This window comes from Oncorhynchus mykiss, chromosome 3 (genome assembly GCF_013265735.2).
Source record: "Oncorhynchus mykiss isolate Arlee chromosome 3, USDA_OmykA_1.1, whole genome shotgun sequence".
Lineage (NCBI taxonomy): Eukaryota > Metazoa > Chordata > Actinopteri > Salmoniformes > Salmonidae > Oncorhynchus > Oncorhynchus mykiss.
Window position 1 is genome coordinate 6,894,909 of NC_048567.1, and position 24,905 is coordinate 6,919,813.

A 24,905-nucleotide genomic window follows, 5' to 3' on the forward strand; every position below is an offset into this window, starting at 1 on the left:
CAATATGTCTGTCTTGGTTCAGAGTGTAGCCAGGGTTACCAGAACAATATGTCTGTCTTGGTTCAGAGTGTAGCCAGGGTTTCCAGAACAATATGTCTGTCTTGGTTCAGAGTGTAGCCAGGGTAACCAGAACAATATTTCTGTCTTGGTTCAGAGTGTAGCCAGTCTGTCTTGGTTCAGAGTGTATCCAGGGTTACCAGAACAATATGTCTGTCTTGGTTCAGAGTGTAGCCAGGGTAACCAGAACAATATGTCTGTCTTGGTTCAGAGTGTAGCCAGGGTTTCCAGAACAATATGTCTGTCTTGGTTCAGAGTGTAGCCAGGGTTACCAGAACAAAATGTCTGTCTTGGTTCAGAGTGTAGCCAGGGTAACCAGAACAATATGTCTGTCTTGGTTCAGAGTGTAGCCAGGGTTACCAGAACAATATTTCTGTCTTGGTTCAGAGTGTAGCCAGGGTTACCAGAACAATATGTCTGTCTTGGTTCAGAGTGTAGCCAGGGTTACCAGAACAATATGTCTGTCTTGGTTCAGAGTGTAGCCAGGGTAACCAGAAAAATAATTATGTCTTGGTTCAGAGTGTAGCCAGGGTTACCAGAACAATATGTCTGTCTTGGTTCAGAGTGTAGCCAGGGTTACCAGAACAATATGTCTGTCTTGGTTCAGAGTGTAGCCAGGGTTACCAGAACAATATTTCTGTCTTGGTTCAGAGTGTAGCCAGGGTTACCAGAACAATATGTCTGTCTTGGTTCAGAGTGTAGCCAGGGTAACTAGAACAATATTTCTGTCTTGGTTCAGAGTGTAGCCAGGGTTACCAGAACAATATGTCTGTCTTGGTTCAGAGTGTAGCCAAGGTAACCAGAACAATATTTATGTCTTAGTTCAAAGTGTAGCCAACGTAACCAGAACAATATTTCTGTCTTAGTTCAAAGTGTAGCCAGGGTTACCAGAACAATTATTCTGTCTTAGTTCAAAGTGTAGCCAAGGTAACCAGAACAATATTTCTGTCTTAGTTCAAAGTGTAGCCAGGGTTACCAGAACAATAATTCTGTCTTGGTTCAGAGAGTAGCCAGGGTTACCAGAACAATATGTCTGTCTTGGTTCAGAGTGTAGCCAGGGTAACCAGAACAATAATTCTGTCTTGGTTCAGAGTGTAGCCAGGGTTACCAGAACAATATGTCTGTCTTGGTTCAGAGTGTAGCCAGGGTAACCATAACAATATTTCTGTCTTGGTTCAGAGTGTAGCCAGGGTTACCAGAACAATATGTCTGTCTTGGTTCAGAGTGTAGCCAGGGTAACCATAACAATATTTCTGTCTTGGTTCAGAGTGTAGCCAGGGTTACCAGAACAATATGTCTGTCTTGGTTCAGAGTGTAGCCAGGGTTACCAGAACAATATGTCTGTCTTGGTTCAGAGTGTAGCCAGGGTAACCAGAACAATATTTCTGTCTTGGTTCAGAGTGTAGCCAGGGTTACCAGAACAATATGTCTGTCTTGGTTCAGAGTGTAGCCAAGGTAACCAGAACAATATTTATGTCTTAGTTCAAAGTGTAGCCAAGGTAACCAGAACAATATTTCTGTCTTAGTTCAAAGTGTAGCCAGGGTTACCAGAACAATAATTCTGTCTTAGTTCAAAGTGTAGCCAAGGTAACCAGAACAATATTTCTGTCTTAGTTCAAAGTGTAGCCAAGGTAACCAGAACAATATTTCTGTCTTAGTTCAAAGTGTAGCCAGGGTTTCCAGAACAATATGTCTGTCTTGGTTCAGAGTGTAGCCAGGGTAACCAGAACAATATTTCTGTCTTGGTTCAGAGTGTAGTCAGGGTTACCAGGACAATATGTCTGTCTTGGTTCAGAAGAGTGTAGCCAGGGTTACCAGAACAATATGTCTGTCTTGGTTCAGAGTGTAGCCAGGGTTACCAGAACAATATGTCTGTCTTGGTTCAGAGTGTAGCCAGGGTTATCAGAACAATATGTCTGTCTTGGTTCAGAGTGTAGCCAGGGTTACCAGAACAATATGTCTGTCTTGGTTCAGAGTGTAGCCAGGGTTTCCAGAACAATATGTCTGTCTTGGTTCAGAGTGTAGCCAGGGTAACCAGAACAATATTTCTGTCTTGGTTCAGAGTGTAGCCAGTCTGTCTTGGTTCAGAGTGTATCCAGGGTTACCAGAACAATATGTCTGTCTTGGTTCAGAGTGTAGCCAGGGTAACCAGAACAATATGTCTGTCTTGGTTCAGAGTGTAGCCAGGGTTACCAGAACAATATGTCTGTCTTGGTTCAGAGTGTAGTCAGGGTTACCAGAACAATATTTCTGTCTTGGTTCAGAGTGTAGTCAGGGTTACCAGGACAATATGTCTGTCTTGGTTCAGAAGAGTGTAGCCAGGGTTACCAGAACAATATGTCTGTCTTGGTTCAGAGTGTAGCCAGGGTTACCAGAACAATATGTCTGTCTTGGTTCAGAGTGTAGCCAGGGTTATCAGAACAATATGTCTGTCTTGGTTCAGAGTGTAGCCAGGGTTACCAGAACAATATGTCTGTCTTGGTTCAGAGTGTAGCCAGGGTTTCCAGAACAATATGTCTGTCTTGGTTCAGAGTGTAGCCAGGGTAACCAGAACAATATTTCTGTCTTGGTTCAGAGTGTAGCCAGTCTGTCTTGGTTCAGAGTGTATCCAGGGTTACCAGAACAATATGTCTGTCTTGGTTCAGAGTGTAGCCAGGGTAACCAGAACAATATGTCTGTCTTGGTTCAGAGTGTAGCCAGGGTTTCCAGAACAATATGTCTGTCTTGGTTCAGAGTGTAGCCAGGGTAACCAGAACAATATTTCTGTCTTGGTTCAGAGTGTAGCCAGGGTAACCAGAACAATATGTCTGTCTTGGTTCAGAGTGTAGCCAGGGTTACCAGAACAATATTTCTGTCTTGGTTCAGAGTGTAGCCAGGGTTACCAGAACAATATGTCTGTCTTGGTTCAGAGTGTAGCCAGGGTCACGAGAACAATATTTCTGTCTTGGTTCAGAGTGTAGCCAGGGTTACCAGAACAATATGTCTGTCTTGGTTCAGAGTGTAGCCAGGGTTACCAGAACAATATGGCTGTCTTGGTTCAGAGTGTAGCCAGGGTAACCAGAACAATAATTCTGTCTTGGTTCAGAGTGTAGCCAGGGTTACCAGAACAATATGTCTGTCTTGGTTCAGAGTGTAGCCAGGGTTACCAGAACAATATGTCTGTCTTGGTTCAGAGTGTAGCCAGGGTAACCAGAACAATATGTCTGTCTTGGTTCAGAGTGTAGCCAGGGTTACCAGAACAATATTTCTGTCTTGGTTCAGAGTGTAGCCAGGGTTACCAGAACAATATGTCTGTCTTGGTTCAGAGTGTAGCCAGGGTTTCCAGAACAATATGTCTGTCTTGGTTCAGAGTGTAGCCAGGGTAACCAGAACAATATGTCTGTCTTGGTTCAGAGTGTAGCCAGGGTTTCCAGAACAATATGTCTGTCTTGGTTCAGAGTGTAGCCAGGGTTACCAGAACAAAATGTCTGTCTTGGTTCAGAGTGTAGCCAGGGTAACCAGAACAATATGTCTGTCTTGGTTCAGAGTGTAGCCAGGGTTACCAGAACAATATTTCTGTCTTGGTTCAGAGTGTAGCCAGGGTTACCAGAACAATATGTCTGTCTTGGTTCAGAGTGTAGCCAGGGTTACCAGAACAATATGTCTGTCTTGGTTCAGAGTGTAGCCAGGGTAACCAGAAAAATAATTCTGTCTTGGTTCAGAGTGTAGCCAGGGTTACCAGAACAATATGTCTGTCTTGGTTCAGAGTGTAGCCAGGGTTACCAGAACAATATGTCTGTCTTGGTTCAGAGTGTAGCCAGGGTTACCAGAACAATATTTCTGTCTTGGTTCAGAGTGTAGCCAGGGTTACCAGAACAATATGTCTGTCTTGGTTCAGAGTGTAGCCAGGGTAACCAGAACAATATTTCTGTCTTGGTTCAGAGTGTAGCCAGGGTTACCAGAACAATATGTCTGTCTTGGTTCAGAGTGTAGCCAAGGTAACCAGAACAATATTTATGTCATAGTTCAAAGTGTAGCCAAGGTAACCAGAACAATATTTCTGTCTTAGTTCAAAGTGTAGCCAGGGTTACCAGAACAATTATTCTGTCTTAGTTCAAAGTGTAGCCAAGGTAACCAGAACAATATTTCTGTCTTAGTTCAAAGTGTAGCCAGGGTTACCAGAACAATAATTCTGTCTTGGTTCAGAGAGTAGCCAGGGTTACCAGAACAATATGTCTGTCTTGGTTCAGAGTGTAGCCAGGGTAACCAGAACAATAATTCTGTCTTGGTTCAGAGTGTAGCCAGGGTTACCAGAACAATATGTCTGTCTTGGTTCAGAGTGTAGCCAGGGTAACCATAACAATATTTCTGTCTTGGTTCAGAGTGTAGCCAGGGTTACCAGAACAATATGTCTGTCTTGGTTCAGAGTGTAGCCAGGGTAACCAGAACAATAATTCTGTCTTGGTTCAGAGTGTAGCCAGGGTTACCAGAACAATATGTCTGTCTTGGTTCAGAGTGTAGCCAGGGTTACCAGAACAATATGTCTGTCTTGGTTCAGAGTGTAGCCAGGGTAACCAGAACAATATTTCTGTCTTGGTTCAGAGTGTAGCCAGGGTTACCAGAACAATATGTCTGTCTTGGTTCAGAGTGTAGCCAAGGTAACCAGAACAATATTTATGTCTTAGTTCAAAGTGTAGCCAAGGTAACCAGAACAATATTTCTGTCTTAGTTCAAAGTGTAGCCAGGGTTACCAGAACAATAATTCTGTCTTAGTTCAAAGTGTAGCCAAGGTAACCAGAACAATATTTCTGTCTTAGTTCAAAGTGTAGCCAAGGTAACCAGAACAATATTTCTGTCTTAGTTCAAAGTGTAGCCAGGGTTACCAGAACAATAATTCTGTCTTGGTTCAGAGAGTAGCCAGGGTTACCAGAACAATATGTCTGTCTTGGTTCAGAGTGTAGCCAGGGTTACCAGAACAATATGTCTGTCTTGGTTCAGAGTGTAGCCAGGGTTACCAGAACAATATGTCTGTCTTGGTTCAGAGTGTAGCCAGTGTTACCAGAACAATATGTCTGTCTTGGTTCAGAGTGTAGCCAGGGTAACCAGAACAATATGTCTGTCTTGGTTCAGAGTGTAGCCAGGGTTACCAGAACAATATGTCTGTCTTGGTTCAGAGTGTAGCCAGGGTAACCAGAACAATATGTCTGTCTTGGTTCAGATTGTAGCCAGTGTAACCAGAACAATATGTCTGTCTTGGTTCAGAGTGTAGCCAGGGTTACCAGAACAATATGTCTGTCTTGGTTCAGAGTGTAGTCAGGGTTACCAGAACAATACGTCTGTCTTGGTTCAGAAGAGTGTAGCCAGGGTTACCAGAACAATATGTCTGTCTTGGTTCAGAGTGTAGCCAGGGTAACCAGAACAATATGTCTTGGTTCAGAGTGCAGCCAGGGTTACCAGAACAATATGTCTGTCTTGGTTCAGAGTGTAGCCAGGGTTACCAGAACAATATGTCTGTCTTGGTTCAGAGTTTAGCCTGGGAACAGTTCTTAGTGGACTTGAGTGTCAAAAATCCTTTGGTCTCCTCAGCCTTCGGTGACAGCTAGCCTCTCAGCGGGTTGCTAACGCTCACGGTCCACTCTGTCAGTCGCGTCTGTCACTCCAACATGTGACAGCGGACTTCCTGGGGTCAGACAAGGCTTTCTGTGTGTGTGTGTGTCAGACAGGCAGACAGACAGTTTGTCTGTCTGTCTCGAGGCGAGGCAGCATGCTGTCATCACCATCTCTGAATCAAACAATAATAACAAACTGACCTGGTGAGAAAAACTGAAAATTAAAAAGTGCTATCAGGTTTTTCTAGGCCATATATTTCCATGTACTGTGTCGCTGACTGTGTAATTAGGATGGACCAGCAACCAACACTGCTCCCTGAAATATGTACGAATCATAGCCTATTAGCCCGTAAAGGATTTTTAAAATAAATGCTTTAAAATGCACTTTCTTTTCCCGAAGGCCACAAAATGTCTCATTTCCATCCGTCTTTCAATTAGCAACTCATTGGGCGAGTTACAGGGACCTATCCCTACTTATCAGTGCAGATGAAGGCGAGGATACTGTTGGTGAACAGACCTTACAGCCCATTAATCACTACTCTGACTGATCAATAACGTGCCAAAGTGGAGCTATAACCAGCTGACACAGCACTAACCCTGAGGACCGGAAACAACCCATTACCCTGCTGCTTGTAATCCAATCTGCCTGCCAGATAAACCCAGCTCCATCTCAACCAGCCCTCTCTGTCTCTCAGCCTTTTGGCTGAACAGGTTCACCCAGTTCAAATCACAGCACGCCAGGCCAGCCGGCTAAATGACTCCAACTAATACATTCACTCAGAATCACTGCAAACAGGTGACTAATTTTAGTGTGGCCTTTCTCTGGCCCTGTTAATCATGTTAAGTACTTAGTAATGGTAAATACATCTCTGGTGGTACTGTGACACCAGTATTAGTCATCGTCGGCCGTGGCGAGGAACACAGTGTAATTAGATACAATTTTTATTGAGAAAAAGGTCTGGTGAACAAAGACATTTTCCATAGAGATAAGAACAGACTGTACATGCAGCACTGCAACAGAGAGAGCATGTCAGATACGTTACGGCTGATACAAAGGGTATTTAAGATTAAGTCAACACACGAGTTAGAGGAAAGTTTGGTCAAAACTAGTGTTTAGGGATAGAATGCAACATAAATCACAGAATCCCTTCTCTAGATTGTAAAATCATAAGAGGCCCAGTGCATTCAGTCGAGCTATAACCATTTTAGAACCAGCACATCCAATGGAATGTGATGTTACAGTGTAGTGAACCCCCCCCCCCCCCCCCCTCCCCTTCATGTGAAATCAATGACAGTTTAACTTTTTATTTAACTAGTCAAGTCAGTTAAGAACACATTCTTATTTACAATGACGGCCTACCCCGGAAAATGCTGGGCCAATTGTGCACCGCCCTATGGGACTCCCAAACATGGAGATACAGCCTGGAATCGAACCAGGGTCTGTAGTGACACCTCTAGCACTGAGATGCTGTGCCACTCAGGAGCCCAGTAGTGGATGAATGAAGTGGAAACAAGAGTAGCTCTACGTTTGCTTACACAGCTCAGTGTAGACATACAATTTGACAAAAAGGACAGGCGACAATGGCAGTGTTCCGGAGCTAAAATAAGATGTTCATTTTGACGTTCCTTTGGTCTGAGTAGCAGACAGTCACAGAGGAGCAGTATGTGTTCTGGTTCAATCATATCTCCCAGGCACCTTAACAAAGGAGACAGGTCAACAACTACATTCATGATGATATTGCACTTTGTGACATCTGCCAATGTAAAAAGGGCTTTATACATTTGATTGATATTCGGTGGCATCATGATATGTGAATTAGATACAAAATGATCTAATTAATGTGTACATATAAAAAGTCATGTCCTTAGAGCCACTGCTGTACTGTTGATGGGTAAATAGGATGAGTCATTAGGACATTCCCATGTCATCTCACATGTTACAGCATATTATATTAACATTTCTTCACAGACCAACAATATGAACAACACACATTAAAACAACAGGCACAACAAAGACATCACAGTCTGTTAGTGTCACTCCCTTTTACCTCACTACATCAAGTTACCTCACAGTTAGACTACAGTTTAGTTCATTTTGAAATATTAGTGAACTATACAGTGTAGAAATGCTATGAGGTTTCAAGCAGATTTACATTAAGAAGAGATGTACAAATCGGTGTGATTAGAAAATATTGTTTTCAATCAAAATGTAACAGTGAATTCAGACTTCATTATGGGGCATCTCTGGTGTCCTTTCACCAGATGTGGAGCCTGCATACTAAACTGTGTCTAACAGTGCAGTGCTTGGTTGAGTGACGCACAGTTGTATTTCTAGTGCAGACTGACCAACAGTCATATCCTTCACTGACAGTACACACCCTTTACAGGAGACAGGACAGCTAAATGGAACCAGGACTCAGTGTTCTTGCAGCAGCCCTCCCTCCCTCAGAGGTCTTGTGTTAGAACAGGGATGTCTATCTCTATGCCAGACATGCGTGAGCGTGTGGAGTAGCGGTGGCCTACGTAGCTGGGGGCGTAGCCCACCTGAGAGGGGGCATAACTCTGGGACGGGGCATAGCTGTAAGCTGACCCATACCCATCCGGGGCTGACATCTGGGACATACAGACCTGCTGAGGCTGCTGGGCCAGTGGAGCTACGCTCTGAGGGTAGCCCTGGGAGGGAGCGTAGGGCTGGGCACCCATCACAGTGGGGACGTACCCCTGTGGAGGGAAGGTCTGAGGGGGTCCGTAGACAGGGGAGGGGGGGTACCCGTTGGCTGTGAGGGGCTGGGTGGAGAGGGAGTTAGGGAGTGTGGGGAGAGGCAGCCAGAAGGGAGAGGGTAGCTTCTTACACATGCAGTACCACATGAACATCAGCAGGGCGGCGAGCATGAGGCCACCGGAACAGCCGATGGCCACGTAGACCGCGAACCCGTCTGAGAAGATGCGGTCGTACTTGATGTTCATCTCTTTGGTCCGGAAGAGGAACCACACGGAAGGCGCCAGGGCGATAGCACCGCCCAGGAACAGGAACATCCCGGCCACTAGGTGGCAGCCTGCGCTGTTGACCAGACAGCGGGTACTCTTGATGTCTGTCTCAGCCTTATCAGAGCAGCAGCAGGTCTTAGACATGCCTGCCATACACAGCACCAGGGCCAGGGAGCCAAACAGTAGCCCAGTCGGCAGGCAGAACTGGAGCAGTCTCAGGTCCAACTGGTCCACTTTAGAATACCACTGTGGGGAGAAGAAATAAATGAGAAATTATTTATGCAAATCTCAAATGGCACCCTGTTTCCTGTATAGTGGACTACTTTAGAGCCCTATGTGGCAGCGCACCATATGGGGGGAATATGGGATGCTGTATGTCCTTATGATATTGCGATCATCAGACCCGTACCTCTGAGTCGTAGTAGTAGCAGCCAGAGTAGCCATCTTGTTTCACACACTTGGCCCACAGGCCATCATAGACGCTGATGTTCTTGGCGTTTTTGTTGAAGGTGACAAGCCGTGTCACTCGCCACTGTGGGATCAGCGCCGCCACAGCGATACCGCCCACGGAGATGAAGGCGATGATGAAGGAGAAGGCATTGGTGGCGTGGATGTCCCGGCACGACATAGCCGCCGCAGACAGGAGGTGATGTCAACAGGACTTCCTGTTCTTTTGGATAAAGAGAGAAAGGGAAAACGAGGGAGATCAGTACTCAGTCAGATGAACTGATCATCCAGATTTAGAGGCCTGTTTAGCTCTGAATATAAATATGTGACAGGTGACAGAGCATTTCCTATTCTGCATGGCAGGGAGACCTTTCTGCTTGACAACAATCCACAGCATTACACTGTACTCTTAAACAGCATCAAACAGCAACTTTACGCCACTGAGGGAGGTGACCCAGCTCCTATTCACTAACACAGTTGACCTAGAAGTTTCATGTGACTGAAAACAATGCTCTCATTTCATTGGAACTCAGACACTTACAAACTAAGCCTATTAGGCAAGTACTGTAGTACTACTCCACAACAGGGGCTGTCCAGAAAAACAATGGACAATAGACTGGACTACCCTTTACTACCGTTGACAATGGTTGTTGCGCCGTAATGCTTCTCAATGCAGTAAACTCAATTGTCTCAAAGTAGAACCAGTTATTTACCAATGTGTAACTGGCTCACTATGTTTACAGCGCTGGAATATAACATTAACTTAGTGTGTGGATGTTCTACGGAGCAGACTAGCATAACATGACAGACACGTAATAAGAATTCAGTAGGGAATGTGTGTAGTCAGTGCGCAGCTAGCTAATTAGCCTACTAACTTACTTTAGTTGTTCTCCCCGTATGCTTGTGAAGTTGTGGATATGTAATTTAGCTGTGATATCTCCTACATGCAGTTGTTCAAACAATGTTAATACAAGTTAGCAATCATTAACCAGCTGACTAGCTAGCTAATAATAAGTTAGCATCAGCTAACGTTAACTAGAAACCTGTTGCGCCCTGGATTGTCGAAAAGATGGGACTAGCTAGCTAAACGCTAGAGCTCACAGAAGCTCAACTGACTCTATGAAAAAGAGAGGTCGAACTTCATACCTTTGATTTGTGTAACGTTAACGCGTTTATTAGGGAGAAATCGCAGCCATTCCAATTCGTTGTTAGTTTGTCAGTTCCAAGGAGCTGCTTCCCGTCCGTAGCGCACTCGCTTCTTGCGCGTCCCCGTGGTTGGCAAGAGAATGTGACGTCACCCGCACGTTCATATTCACATTGTACTGGCTGGCCTTGGTCTGTGTGGTTGATGATGACAGACAGCGCACTTTATTAAATTTATATGAATATACATGGTTGGATGATTAAAAAAAATATATATACAAAAAAAGAGAGAAAATAATGAATAATGACCCTCCACCTTTCTTTCTAATGTCTTGCAGGGTGATGTCCAGATCCACATGATCTATAAATCAGCAGGACAAGAGGCAGCAGCATACTTCCTTCCTATTGGTAAGGTATCTGCTGTAAGAGTTATGAGGGGTGGATTAAATTAACGAACTATTGGAAAACTGACAAATAAAATAAATATTGCAAAACTATTAGTTCTGGCCACACAATCTGATTGCTTACCATGAGTTGCAGCTGAACCAATATCCAGTATCAGAGCCGTAGGCCTATAGAAACACATAAGCCGGAGTAAACATAATATAGAACTGCATAGCTTGGTTACTGTTAGATGTGGAGAACGTTATAGTGAATGTTATAACCCTATACGCTAACAAACAATAATACGCTAACCCTCCTTTGTTTTTGTTTTTCCCCAGTTGACCTCCCAGAGCCTCCTTTCCCCAGCCCTCCATTTCCTGGGTCAAAGATCATCCACAGGAGGAAGAAGAGACAGGTGAGTGAGAACTGTAGAATGCCCCAGGTTTTCCTCCTGCTATCCCTATGGTCACAGTTATGGATGAGTCATAATTTACTGTAACTGGGGAAGGAATGCTGGGAAAGGAGTCATCTTGAGTTCAGTCGTGTGTGTGGTGTGTGTGTGTGTGGTTGAGAGAGTGTGTGTGGTGTGTGTGGTTGAGAGAGTGTGTGTGTTGTGTGTGTGGTTGAGAGAGTGTGTATACTATATAATCGTGCATGCTTATGTGTGTCTGTATGAGTGTGTTGGAGATAATTAAATAGTGCTCTGCGTGTTCTTCACGTTGTTGACTTTGCATTCTGTATGTTAATTCACTGAGGTAGAAATGAAGATGATTTCCTTGTCACCCCTCTCATCCTCTTGTTATAAGATATTCACCATGTGAGTGAAGGTTGTTCTCTGTGGCTCCTCATCCTCCACTGCCTGCAGACAGACAAACTGGTGTGGATATGTCTGCATCTCTCCCTCTCTCTCTCTCTCTCTCTCTCTCTCTTTCTCTCTGTTCTCTTGCTTTTTTTCTCTCTTTTTCCCCTGAGAGCTATATAGACAAGGTTTACAGGAAAGCGCAGACAGACCTGATGCGGTTGAAACATTCCATCATCCCAGCATCATTCTTCCTGTTTCTATGATGGGTTTTGGTGGAAACAGTCATCCTACAAATATAATGTTTTTACAGTAAGAGAGAGACAGTTTTAATGCGTGTGTGTTTGTGTGTTAGATCCATTGTTGCTTACCGTCTGCCCTGTGTTGCTCTCATAGGCCCCGCGGGTTGGAGGCAGTGTAACCGAGGAGACCAAGTACATCGAGCTGATGGTGATCAACGACCATCTGATGGTGAGAGCAGTCCATCTGTGTGTGTTTATGATTGTGTGTGTGTGCTCTTTCTTCCACTGATGTTACCCCCAATAAAGAAGCAAAGGGTTCAGGTATAAGGCTGACTCTCTCTCTCTCTCTCTCTCTCTCTCTCCAGTATAAAAAGCATCGTCTCTCTGTTGGTCAGACGAATAACTACGCTAAGTCTGTGGTCAATATGGCTGATATGGTAAGTTACCTAAACATAATATTTTTTATATTGGATAGTTTGTCAGCTAGCAGTGGCTATCTGGCCTCCATGAACTACATGAGCCTAGAGACAGTAGACTCATCTGGTCTTTAGAATCTCAACCAATCAAGGGCGGAATCGTCAGTGTCATCGTCTGCAACAATAACTGGTCTCCTCAGCCTCGTCTGTCTGCTGTGCTGCTGAAATCTGATAGGCCCGTTGCAGAGGACAGGTCACATTTGAAAGCTGATAGGCTGGTGGAAAAGGGTCATATCTGTTTGCGTGCCCTTGATATTTAGTGATGACATAAAAAGGATGCTATATAGGGAATGGTGTGTGTTTGATAGATGTTTTGTTTTAAGAATAGAACTGAAAGCGTCCCTGTCCACTGTGCATTGTTGATTTAATGGAATGTTTTGACTTACTGTGCAACCACAAACAGACAAACAGACAGGCCTAAATATAGACAACAGTGACCCTTCCTGTACCCTCCCTCTCCTCTGTGCATCAGTCCATCCCTCGCTCCTCTCTGCGCACCTGAGCCTAAAAACAAACAACAATCGTCCCCTCCCTTCCTCTCCTCCATCAATCCTCTCCTTTCTCCCCTCTCCATCTCTGTCCATATGAGACTACTGCTGGTATTCAGCTAAATCAATCAGTCTTTACAGGTGTCCTTTCCTACCTCCCTCCCCTCTCCATCTCTGTCCATATGAGACTACTGCTGGTATTCAGCTAAATCAATCAGTCTTTACAGGTGTCCTTTCCTACCTCCCTCCCCTCTCCATCTCTGTCCATATGAGACTACTGCTGGTATTCAGTTAAATCAATCAGTCTTTACAGGTGTCCTTTCCTCCCTCCCTCCCCTCACCGTCTCCACTGTTTATCTGGGCAGTCAAACAGGTTGTTTAATAGATTTTCATCCTATTCAGGCAAACATGTTCTCTCACTGTACCACTCGTCCCCATTGTGTCCTTTGAAGAGACTATTAGCCTCTGTTGATTCTTTCTGGCCACTGAGCAGTGTTCTCATAAGCTGCTCAGATTAGAATCACAAACACTACCATTATTTGTTGTTATCCCCCCAGACATAAGTCTGTTGGAATGGATGTCATCATTAGATCTGTCAGCTTTCAAAGTCATTTAGGTCATTTAAGTAGTTTTGTAAGAAATGTTTTGATGTCAGTCAACTCTCAAGAGACAGGCAGCACTGTATTTCCTGTAGCTGTTCTGTTGGTCTGATGTTTGGTGTTCTGATGTCACCCTCCCTTCCCAGATCTTCAAGGAGCAGCTCAACACCCGCATCGTGCTGGTTGCCATGGAGACGTGGGCGGCTGACAACCGGTTCAACATCGACGACGACCCCATGATGACCTTGAGGGAGTTCATGAAGTACAGACGAGACTTCATCAAGGAGAAGTGTGACTCTGTGCATCTTTTCTCGTAAGCCTGTCTGTCTCTGTTTGGGCTGGGGGAGAGGGGGTGGTATGGATTCTGTCTGTCTCTGTTTGGGCTGGGGGAGAGGGGATGGTATGGGTTCTGTCTGTCTCTGTTTGGGCTGGGGGAGAGGGGGTGGTATGGGTTCTGTCTGTCTGTCTCTGTGGGGTGGGGGAGAGGGGGTGGTATGGGGTCTGTCTGTCTGTCTGTCTGTCTCTGTTTGGGCTGGGGGAGAGGGGGTGGTATGGGGTCTGTCTGTCTGTCTCTGTGGGGTGGGGGAGAGGGGGTGGTATGGGGTTTGTCTGTCTGTCTCTGTGGGGTGGGGGAGAGGGGATGTATGGGTTCTGTCTGTCTCTGTTTGGGGTGGGGGAGAGGGGGTGGTATGGGTTCTGTCTGTCTCTGTTTGGGGTGGGGGAGAGGGGGTGGAATGGGTTCTGTCTGTCTCTGTTTGGGGTGGAGGAGAGGGGGTGGTATGGGTTCTGTCTGTCTCTGAGTGTGTGTGTGGGGGGGGGGGGGGAGATGCATTTTAGTCACTTCAAACCATGCTTCCTGTCAGACTGATTTGTAGTAGACTGTCATAGCCCCAAATGAAAAAGTTAACATTGGCTGTTGGTGACATCCTTATTTGACGGGACAAAAAAGTCTGGGAACCCCAGTTTAGAGATTGAATTACTTCCTCTCTTTTTACCAGAGGGAACCGGTTCCATAGCAGCTGGGGAGGAGCTTCCTATATGGGAGGAGTCTGTTCTCTAACTAAAGGAGGAGGAGTCAATGAGGTAAGCCCCGCTTCAGGATGAAAATGGACCACGATCACCATCTCTTTTAGGCACAAATTTAAGAACTTATTCTCTCTCTCTGTTTTCTCTCTTTATTTATTTTCTCCTCCCTTCCTCTGTCAGTATGGCAAGACAGATGAGATGGCCATAACCCTGGCCCAGTCTCTGGGACAAAACATTGGCATATTTTCTGACAAGAAGAGGATCCTCAACGGTATACACACACACACACACACACACACACACACACACACACACACACACACACACACACACACACAGGCCACACACACACTGGCTACACACACACTGGCCACACACACACTGGCCACACACACACACACACACACACACACACACACACACACACACACACACACACACACACACACACACACACACACACACACACACACACACACACACAGGCCACACACACACTGGCCACACACACACTGGCCACACACACACTGGCCACACACACACTGGCCACACACACACACACACAGGCCACACACACACTGGCCACACACACACTGGCCACACAGAGACGTGTGTATGTTGTGTGTTCCACAGGCGAGTGCAAGTGTGATGACCGTTGGTCTGGCTGCATCATGGATGATGTTGGGTAAGTTTCCTCTAAAGTACTTTGTTTCCCAAACAACCCGTCGCACACTGCCATGGCAACAGACCCCATCTCCCGCGGCAATGCCGACATTCCAAACGTGTATTCCCTCTGTGCATCTCTGTGTCGCTGTGATGTCATAGTGTGTTAGTCTCTTAGAGAAGAGGGTTGTCACTATCTGACCATGTTAGAAAGGATGGAAGTACTGCACTTTTAACCACTAACCCTAACTCACCATAACCTTACCCCTAACTCTCAGCCTTAAACCTAACCCTCAACCTTAAACATAACCCTAACTCTGAACCTAACCTTAACTCCGACTAAGAACTAATATCTCATATACGTGTTCATCACTTCTGATGATAATGCCACCTTTGTTCATCTTAGACTGGCCAGAAAGTGACTACCCAGAAAAATAGTCAGTCTGACTTAGTTGGACATTGAGACAGGGAAGATCATCTGAATTAGGACAAATAATACATTCACAGTGATTATCTTGTTAGTGTTGACTGGGTTAACAATGTCTGGAGCATTAGAAAATACTTTAGACTGTTCATGAAATATTCCACTAGATGGCAGTAGAGGCTGTTGTTTACTCCAGACATCAGTAACTTCAGGCACTGGACTGTTTGGCCAGGGATTCATATTAGTAATACTATCTGTGAGTGATTGGTCATGTCCTGAACTGCTACGTAGAGTTTCACCAATCACATTCTATATTCTGAATAATATGTTATACCTCTCTTGGTTAACTGTGGAGCTCTTGTACTGTCCTTGTCAGCCAAATGTTTACCGTTCATTGTGTGTTTCTGTGTGGACACGCTTGCTGCTTTGCAGCTTGTGTGTGTGAGTGTATCTATATGGATGCAACTGTGTGTGAGCGCTGTGTGTGTTAGTATGGAGGATGTGTGTCTTTACCCCTCTTCTTTAATACCTCTTGCGTTTCCCCTCAATCCCAAATGGGACAGCAGGTGAGCAGAAGCTTGGCTGGAACGCTGCTCGTGCAGTTTGAACCAATCGGCTGCCTGGAAGGGTTGTCAGTCATCTCAACCTTTCCCATTCCATCCAATAGCATTACGGCCTCTGTGGCTCGACGTCCCGCCGTAGCTTCGTCTTCTTCAGAGGATGATGATGATGATGATGATGCAGTGTAAAGAAATACAGCTCTGTGGTCTGAGCTCAGCTGTATTTATTTATCTTCATTATGTACATATATTTTTCAGATTTATTTTCATATATTTTTTCAGTTTTGGGCTGATGTCACTCGCTGAGCACTTTTGGAGCAATGGATTGTTCTACTGTTATACTCATAGGGGGGATCCCTTTTCCCCCTTAAAGCTTTGACAATGAGCCCTACCCATCATGTCTTGTCCATCTAACCGATTGATACAGTCTGCAATGTCATTCCCGTACGAGACCAATATGATTTATCTCCATTAATACTGTACTCAACAGCACGGACCCCTTTTAGGATTCTATCTTTGATATTGTTATCTGACTTTAGCAACCTCTCCGTGGGGTCAGCATGTCAAAGGTCAGAAGTTATTATTTGTCCTTTCCCCAGCACATGGCTCTTACCCAGACTCCCTCTCTCTAAGCAGAGGTCAATGGTATTTCAGACACTCGTATTCAATGAGCAAGTATCAGTCACCTTTTATTTTCTCTTCTCAGCGCCTGCATGTCTGTTCCTGTTAACTAATACTGACAGTCTACTGTGTGGTGGTTCTCTCCATCAAAAGGGTTGGGGTTCTATCTGGGTTCCTTAAATAATGTGTGTGTGTGTGTGTGTGTGTGCGTGTGTGTGTGTGTGTGCGTGCGTGCGTGCACAATTGGGTTGTTAGCCAGCCTGGGGGTGCCATAATGCACTGGATGAATGAGAGACTTGTGTTTGTATCACACTGGGTTCCTCTGTGTCAGGTTCTTCATTACTGAGGGTTTTACTATGTTGAGGCTATGTTGGGGTCACCGCCCACAAATGGGAAATGTTCTTTATCAGTCATCATACACTATCCTCTCTTCATTTAGAGTGTTTAGCGAGAGAGAAGAAGAGACCGAGAGAAACAGAAAGAATTAAGCGAGGGTTGATGTATGTCTATATTGCCAGTGATTCATTGGAGGTCTCTCTCTCTCTCTCTCTGTTATTGTGAGCCTTTGTTTGATTCCTAATCAGTATGACTCTCACTACTATTGTAAGTGCTACAATAACCCAAACTCAACTCAGCCCTTTGACTTCCACCATTTCCTTTCTCCGGGAAAGCTCCTGTTGGGCCCAGGATTTGCTGCATTGTGTTTACAGCACTAGCTCCCATTAGCCACTCACTAGCATTACTACTCAAAGCGGATACATATTTGCTGTATCATTTAGCAACAGTGCTATGGCGAGACAGGACAATAGCATCTGAGGCTAAGCCCTGATTGCAGGAATGCAGAGCAGCAAGGGGCCGACTAACAACAGAAAGACCCCTGATTGAGTGTCAATTGCTTACTGTAAAACCAGGTGCTATTGATTACTTCAGGGCAAAAGTGGTCTGCAGAAATGTATTAATTTCAAGTCAATCAATTTCTGCAACAAAAGACACCTTTGTCCTTAAGCTATCAATGGGACCTGATTTCTGCCACCACTCATCACAGATTGTGCGTAGGTTATGATTCACAACCAGAAGCAACAACAAGGACAATAACAACAACAATAATGTGACAAATCTTATTTCCTCTACACACCATCAGTCAATATTAATCTTGTATGCCAATGCCATACCGCTACTCTCCCTATTCTCTGACCCGGACTCTGACTGTGGTCATCAACAGATAAAAGGTGTGTGTGTCTGTGTGTGTGTGTGTGTGTGTGTGTGTGTGTGTGTGTGCGTTATTCTCTAGATGGTGGGCTGTAAGGGATTGGATTGAACTGAAATGGAACCAACTATTAGAATCATTCAGAAATGTTAGTCAGTCTTGTTCAACACGTCTTGTGGTGAATGCTTCTTTCCTGTTCATATAGGGTCATTTGTAAGTATATACCACACTACTGGCCTTCTCTTCGTAAGGACAACGCTAAAGCAACACAAGAGTGGCACAGTGTGTCTCAGAGGGATGTGTGTTGTTGTTGATGTGCTGCAGTTGTTTCCACTGTAACTGCGTGACTCTGTGGTTGTGTTGAACAGCTTCTACCTGCCCAAGAGGTTCTCCAACTGCAATGTGGAGGAGTACCACACCTTCCTCAACAGTGGTGGTGGAGCCTGTCTCTTCAACAAACCCATAAAGGTACACACACACACACACACACACACACACACACACACACACACACACACACACACACACACCCCTGGAGGGGGATAATGAAGAAAATAACTTCAAAGCTTATAAAGCGCTTTTCTTAAATTTCACCCAAAGCACTTAGATAAACCTAACCTCTCTCCTCTCTCCTCTCTTTCACTCTCCCCCCTCACTCTCTGTGACTCCAGCTGGTTGACCCTCCAGAGTGTGGGAATGGTTTGGTGGAGCCAGGGGAGGAGTGTGACTGTGGTAGCCCAGCGGTGAGTAGCTGAGAGTGGACAGACATTGGCCCTAGACACCTCTGGTCCTGGAGAATCTACAGGGAACCTTGATTCATATGCGTTTGTTTATATGTGTTTGTGTTCCTTCACTAGGAGTGCGAGAGGGAGGGAGAGAAGTGCTGTCAGAAGTGTACACTCACACAAGGCTCAAAGTGTAGCGACGGACTCTGCTGTAACAACTGTCAGGTACAGGACATTTTCACAACACGCATATATGCATATTCAATCAATCAAATGTATTTATAAAGCCCTTTTTACATCAGCAAATGTCATGAAGTGTTATACAGAAACCCAGCCTAAAACCCCAAACAGCAAGCAATGCAGGTGTAGAAGAACGGTGGCTTGGAAAAACTCCCTAGAAAGGCAGGAACCTAGAGAGGAACCAGGCTCTGAGGGGGTGCCAGTCCTCTTCTGGCTGTGCCAGGTGGAGAGGAACAAGGTTCTGAGGGGGTGCCAGTCCTCTTCTGGCTGTGCCAGGTGGAGAGGAACCAGGCTCTGAGGGAGTGCCAGTCCTCTTCTGGCTGTGCCGGGTGGAGAGGAACCAGGCTCTGAGGGGTGCCAGTCCTCTTCTGGCTGTGCCGGGTGGAGAGGAACCAGGCTCTGAGGGAGTGCCAGTCCTCTTCTGGCTGTGCCAGGTGGAGAGGAACCAGGCTCTGAGGGGGTGCCAGTCCTCTTCTGGCTGTGCCGGGTGGAGAGGAACCAGGCTCTGAGGGAGTGCCAGTCCTCTTCTGGCTGTGCCAGGTGGAGAGGAACCAGGCTCTGAGGGAGTGCCAGTCTTCTTCTGGCTGTGCCAGGTGGAAAGGAACCAGGCTCTGAGGGAGTGCCAGTCCTCTTCTGGCTGTGCCAGGTGGAGAGGAACCAGGCTCTGAGGGAGTGCCAGTCCTCTTCTGGCTGTGCCAGGTGGAGAGGAACCAGGCTCTGAGGGAGTGCCAGTCCTCGTCTGGCTGTGCCAGGTGGAGAGGAACCAGGCTCTGAGGGGGTGACAGGTGGAGATTATAAGAGTGCATGGCCATTAAGACCAGATTGTTCTTCAAGATGTTTAAACGTTCATAGATGACCAGCAGGGTCAAATAATAATTACAGTGGTTGTAGTCTGTGCATCAGGTCAGTACTTCAGGAGTAAATGTCATACACCTGCTGACATGCTTTGACCTGTGTTGTGTGTGGGCAGATGGAGTTTATGGGCGTGGTGTGTAGGGAGGCAGTGAATGACTGTGATATTCCAGAGAACTGCACTGGTAACTCCAGCCAGTGTCCCCCGAACGTGCACAAGATGGACGGCTACTCATGTGAAAAGGAACAGGTAAGAGATATCAAGAATAATCAGAGTGGACCAGTTAGTTGGTGTGTACAGGTGTGTGTTTGTGTTTGACGTGTACCATTCCTCTGTGTCCAGGGGCGTTGCTTCAATGGGAGGTGCAAGACCAAAGACAGACAGTGCAAGTACCTGTGGGGAGAGAGTGAGTAACAAAACTGTTTTTGATTCAATCACTGATGAAAACGTTTTTATGTCGACCTCAATGACACTCAATGCAGGGTTATTTATGTAGGTTGTGACATCATCCCTGTTCATTGTTTGATTTTTCAGAGGCGACCGCTGCTGATAAGTTCTGTTATGAGAAGTTGAATATCGAGGGGACAGAGAAGGGGAACTGTGGGAAGGACAAAGACACATGGGTCCAATGCAACAAGCAGTAAGGACACTTGTTTGTGTCACAGTTCTGTTGTGATGGAATACAATGACATGCCATCACACTGTACTTTTATCCTTGAACATAACATGTGTCCAGCAAAGTTTAGGTAACTAATGGAACCTGAACTTAGAGAGAAGGTTCATCACTACTTCCTGTGTGTTTCAGAGACGTGCATTGTGGGTACCTGCTATGTTCCAACATATCGCCGGCCCCCCGACTAGGAGAGTTGCAGGGGGGACTGACGTCCTTCTCTGTTGCACAGCACAGTGCCTCGCTGGACTGCAGGTACACACACACACACACACACACACACACACACACACACACACACACACACACACACACACACACACACACACACACACACACACACACACACACACACACCCCACTCAGCCCAGTGTGACTCGGTCAGAGGTCATCAGACTCTGATTCATTCAGCGCGTTATGGTTCTCCTTGGGTTGCTAAGGAATTACAGTCCATTCATAGATATTTACACACGCTGATTGATAAAGCGACCTCCTTATATTTACGTCACTAAACACAATTACTATTTAGCGGAACAAAATTCCTATTATGTGGACCCATTTATCTATAATTGTACTGTAATTATCATGAACACACAACACCACCAACCCACATAGGCACCTTTAGTCAGACTCTCTGGGGATGCAATTTGTCTCAACTGATGATTTATTTATTTATTTAATAGTTCAAAGACACATACAGTGGGGCAAAAAAGTATTTAGTCAGCCACCAATTGTGCAAGTTCTCCCACTTAAAAAGATGAGAGAGAGGCCTGTAATTTTCATCATAGGTACACTTCAACTATGACAGACAAAATGAGGAAAAAAATCCAGAAAATCACATTGTAGGATTTTTAATGAATTTATTTGCATATTATGGTGGAAAATAAGTATTTGGTCAATAACAAAAGTTTATCTCAATACTTTGTTATATACCCTTTGTTGGCAATGACAGAGGTCAAAAGTCTTCACAAGGTTTTCACACACTGTTGCTGGTATTTTGGCCCATTCCTTCATGCAGATCTCCTCTAGAGCAGTGATGTTTTGGGGCTGTTGCTGGGCAACACAGACTTTCAACTCCCTCCAAAGATTTTCTATGGGGTTGAGATCTGGAGACTGGCTAGGCCACTCCAGGACCTTGAAATGCTTCTTACGAAGCCACTCCTTTGTTGCCCGGGCGGTGTGTTTGGGATCATTGTCATGCTGAAAGACCCAGCCACGTTTCATCTTCAATACCCTTGCTGATGGTAGGCTTTGTTACTTTGGTCCCAGCTCTCTGCAGGTCATTCACTAGGTCCCCCCGTGTGGTTCTGGGATTTTTGCTCCCCGTTCTTGTGATAATTTTATCAGTGGTTTTGTATGTCTTCCATTTCCTAATAATTGCTCCCACAGTTGATTTCTTCAAACCAAGCTGCTTACCTATTGCAGATTCAGTCTTCCCAGCCTGGTGTAGGTCTACAATTTTGTTTCTGGTGTCCTTTGACAGCTCTTTGGTCTTGGCCATAGTGGAGTTTGGAGTGTGACTGTTTGAGGTTGTGGACAGGTGTCTTTTATACTGATAACAAGTTCAAACAGGTGCCATTAATACAGGTAACGAACGAGTGGAGGACAGAGGACAGGTTTGTGAGAGCCAGAAATCTTGCTTGTTTGTAGGTGACCAAATACTTATTTTCCACCATAATTTGCAAATAAATTAATTAAAAATCCTACAAAAAAATGTTTTCTCATTTTGTCTGTCATAGTTGAAGTGTACCTATGATGAAAATTACAGGCCTCTCTCTCATCTTTTTAAGTGGGAGAACTTGCACAATTGGTGGCTGGCTAAATACTTTTTTGCCCCACTAAATATATATAGCCAAGAACAAGCAGTCCATGCATTAAAAACCTAGCAACGATAACACGATAAAGTCTTAGCTTATTTAATAATAGGACATAAGAAATGCCACAAATTTAAAGAAACATAGTTAAGGGATTCAATTGTTTCTGGTAAAATAATGAAAGATTAGAAAGAAGAAACAGTATTTGATATATGGTCCATTGTGGATGATGCAGGCCTCCAGAGCACATACAGAATAATGCCTCTAGCTCTCTCTCTGACGATGCAGGCCTCCAGAGCACATACAGAATAATGCCTCTAGCTCTCTCTCTGACGATGCAGGCCTCCAGAGCACATACAGAATAATGCCTCTAGCTCTCTCTCTCTGATAATGCAGGCCTCCAGAGCACATACAGAATAATGCCTCTAGCTGTCTCTCTCTGATAATGCAGGCCTCCAGAGCACATACAGAATAATGCCTCTAGCTCTCTCTCTCTGACAATGCAGGCCTCCAGAGCACATACAGAATAATGCCTCTAGCTCTCTCTCTCTGACGATGCAGGCCTCCAGAGCACATACAGAATAATGCCTCTAGCTCTCTCTCTCTGATAATGCAGGCCTCCAGAGCATATTCAGAATAACGTCTCTAGCTCTCTCTTTGTGAATTCAATTCTATATTTGATTTATGTCCCTGTGTAACTTCTACATGAATGGATCCTCTGTAACTGTGCTGTGTTGTGTGCTGTATGTCAGTGGGGGTCATGTGATGATAGACGGGGACAGTGACCTGGGCTATGTGGAGGATGGGACAGCCTGTGGGACAGAGAGGGTCTGCTTCAACCACAAGTGTCTGCCCCTTCAGGAGTTCAACTTCAGCACCTGCCCTGGAACCACCGAGAAGACCATCTGTTCTGGACACGGGGTACGGATACACACACACAAATGCACAAACACACACATGCATGCACACCCACTTTCTCTCTCTCTCTCCAACCTTTCAGCTCCTAATCCATATTTTTTGATGCGTGTGCCTGCATGCTTGTGTATGTGTGTGTTGCAGATTTGTAGTAACGAGCTGAAGTGTGTGTGTCACTTGGGTTGGACTGGAGACGATTGTAACTCCACGTCTCCTCTCAGTTACCTGGTGGTTGGACCCACCGCCTCTGTATCAGGTACAAATAACTCCACACGTCTCCCTATCTCTCTCTAACTCTTTCCCTCTCCCCCTATTTATATAAGCCCTGCTTATAAATATCTCTCTGCCTCTCTGTCTCTGTCTCTGTCTCTGTCTCGCTCTTTCCCTCACACTCTCTCTCCCTATCTCTCTCTAACTCTTTCCCTCTCCCCCTATTTATATAAGCCCTGCTTATAAATATCTCTCTCTCTCTCTCTGTCTCTCTGTCTCTCTGACTCTCTCTCACTCTTTCCCTCACACTCTCTCTCCCTCTCTCTTTCTAACTCTCTCTCACTGTCTAACTCTCTCACTAACTCTTTCTAACTCTCTCTCTCACTCTCTAACTCTCCCACTCTCTCTCTCTCTCTCTAACTCTCTCTCTCTAACTCTCTCTCTGTAACTCTCCTACTCTCTCTCTCTAACTCTCTCTCTCTAACTCTCCTACTCTCTCTCTCTAACTCTCTCTCTCTAACTCTCCTACTCTCTCTCTCTAACTCTCCTACTCTCTCTCTCTCTCTAACTCTCTCTCTAACTCGCTCACTCTCTCTCTCTAACTCTCTCTCTAACTCTCCTACTCTCTCTCTCTCTCTAACTCTCTCTAACTCTCTCTCTCTAACTCTCCTACTCTCTCTCTCTAACTCTCTCTCTCTAACTCTCCCTCTCTAACTCTCCTACTCTCTCTCTCTCTCTAACTCTCTCTCTCTCTAACTCGCTCACTCTCTCTCTCTAACTCTCTCACTCTAACTCTCTCTCTCTCTCTCTAACTCTCTAACTCTCTCACTCTAACTCCTTCCCTATCCCCCTATTTACACAAAGACTCTGTGAGAGGTTTTGGTTCGACATACGTATTTAAGCCTTTATTTTCATCATAAATCATTGGTTCATTCATTGTTTAGTTATTCTGCATATAATCATTATTTTTGGCCTTTACGTTTGCATTAGTATCTGTTAAAAAAACAACAACCAGGCACATCTTTCTTTTTGTTTGTTGTTTATTTTCACACACATTCTTTGTCGACAGGCTCATGTCATTGATGGAGTGACGCTGAGGTCAGATCTGAGTTCCTCTTCATTGTGTTTGCCCCTTCTGTGATGTCACTTCCTCCTCTTTCTCCTCCTCTCACCCCATCCCAGTCTCCCCAGCCTGTAGTCAGTCATGTTTTTGAATCCTTCTACGTTTCCCCTCAAAAACATACACATCAATGTTTAATCTGTTTCCTCCCCCGTCTTTCCTTTCAGATCTCTTCCCTCTGAGTGTGCTGTGTTTTAGTGTACTATTGAAGTTGATCACTTCAAAGTGTGTTTCTCCTACAGATTCATCTGGAAACAACTATAATATGGTTTGTTTATAAAGTGCTCTCTCTCCCCCCCCTCCTCTCTCAGGTATCACCAGTACTAACATCATCATCGGGGCCATCGCTGGCTCCATTCTGTTCCTGGCTCTCATCCTGGCCATCACCGCCTGGGGATACAAGTGAGTACAGCTGGACCTCAGCTCTAGACCTGGGATAGCTGACTAGGAACTGGCTTGGGATCCTGTCATTGGTCAGTGTGTCTGACGTGACTGTCCTTCTTCACTAACAGGAGCTACAGACAGCGGTGCTACGTTGAGTCAGAGGTTCACAGAAGATTCTGCAGGTTTGTCTTTCTTATTCGTTCCCATTTACATTTTTGTCATTTAGCAGCGCGACAATTCCACATTTTCTATAACGGTCATT

The 24,905-nt window shown here is 45.2% G+C and overlaps 2 protein-coding genes across 7 annotated transcripts in view; one reads left to right on the top strand and one right to left on the bottom strand.

The window, feature by feature from the left end:
• The window catches only part of LOC110508266 (disintegrin and metalloproteinase domain-containing protein 22), a 100,718-nt gene that overhangs the window by 66,226 nt on the left and 9,587 nt on the right, over positions 1–24,905 (top strand). For all 4 annotated transcript variants that reach the window (XR_005040322.1, XR_005040321.1, XM_036967182.1 and 1 more), the window contains exons 7-25: positions 10,562–10,631; positions 10,946–11,022; positions 11,803–11,877; positions 12,014–12,085; positions 13,358–13,524; positions 14,210–14,294; positions 14,418–14,508; positions 14,871–14,922; positions 18,081–18,180; positions 18,384–18,455; positions 18,570–18,662; positions 19,648–19,779; positions 19,873–19,936; positions 20,065–20,170; positions 20,336–20,455; positions 22,767–22,935; positions 23,074–23,185; positions 24,571–24,661; positions 24,772–24,825. Coding sequence is in view for 2 of the 4 variants with exons in the window: in XM_036967182.1 (XP_036823077.1) it covers positions 10,562–10,631; positions 10,946–11,022; positions 11,803–11,877; positions 12,014–12,085; positions 13,358–13,524; positions 14,210–14,294; positions 14,418–14,508; positions 14,871–14,922; positions 18,081–18,180; positions 18,384–18,455; positions 18,570–18,662; positions 19,648–19,779; positions 19,873–19,936; positions 20,065–20,170; positions 20,336–20,455; positions 22,767–22,935; positions 23,074–23,185; positions 24,571–24,661; positions 24,772–24,825 (1,802 nt within the window). In the remaining 2 variants the exon portion in view is untranslated. The remainder of the gene's footprint in view (positions 1–10,561; positions 10,632–10,945; positions 11,023–11,802; positions 11,878–12,013; positions 12,086–13,357; positions 13,525–14,209; positions 14,295–14,417; positions 14,509–14,870; positions 14,923–18,080; positions 18,181–18,383; positions 18,456–18,569; positions 18,663–19,647; positions 19,780–19,872; positions 19,937–20,064; positions 20,171–20,335; positions 20,456–22,766; positions 22,936–23,073; positions 23,186–24,570; positions 24,662–24,771; positions 24,826–24,905) is intronic.
• LOC110508277 (claudin-12) lies at positions 6,570–10,378 on the bottom strand. Of its 3 annotated transcripts, none has more exons than XM_021588708.2 (3): positions 10,227–10,378; positions 9,043–9,298; positions 6,570–8,879 (listed from the first exon to the last, which is right to left on the bottom strand). In XM_021588708.2, the coding sequence occupies exons 2-3, from the start codon at positions 9,259–9,261 to the stop codon at positions 8,091–8,093; spliced, it is 1,008 nt and encodes a 335-aa protein (XP_021444383.2). In that variant the 5' UTR covers positions 9,262–9,298; positions 10,227–10,378; the 3' UTR covers positions 6,570–8,090. The 3 variants fall into 3 exon arrangements, with proteins under 3 accessions (XP_021444383.2, XP_021444378.2, XP_021444387.2); XM_021588703.2 differs by having other exon boundaries at positions 9,043–9,303; positions 10,227–10,375; XM_021588712.2 differs by lacking the exon at positions 10,227–10,378 and adding an exon at positions 9,960–10,187 and having other exon boundaries at positions 9,043–9,303.

What these genes read in the sequence shown, in the direction of transcription:
- LOC110508277 (XM_021588708.2), bottom strand. Translation starts at nt 9,261, where the DNA reads ATGTCGTGCCGGGACATCCACGCCACCAATGCCTTCTCCTTCATCATC. An exon ending in GCTACTACTACGACTCAGAG is followed by an intron (nt 8,880 to 9,042) that starts GTACGGGTCTGA and finishes TTCTCCCCACAG; the next exon opens with TGGTATTCTAAAGTGGACCA.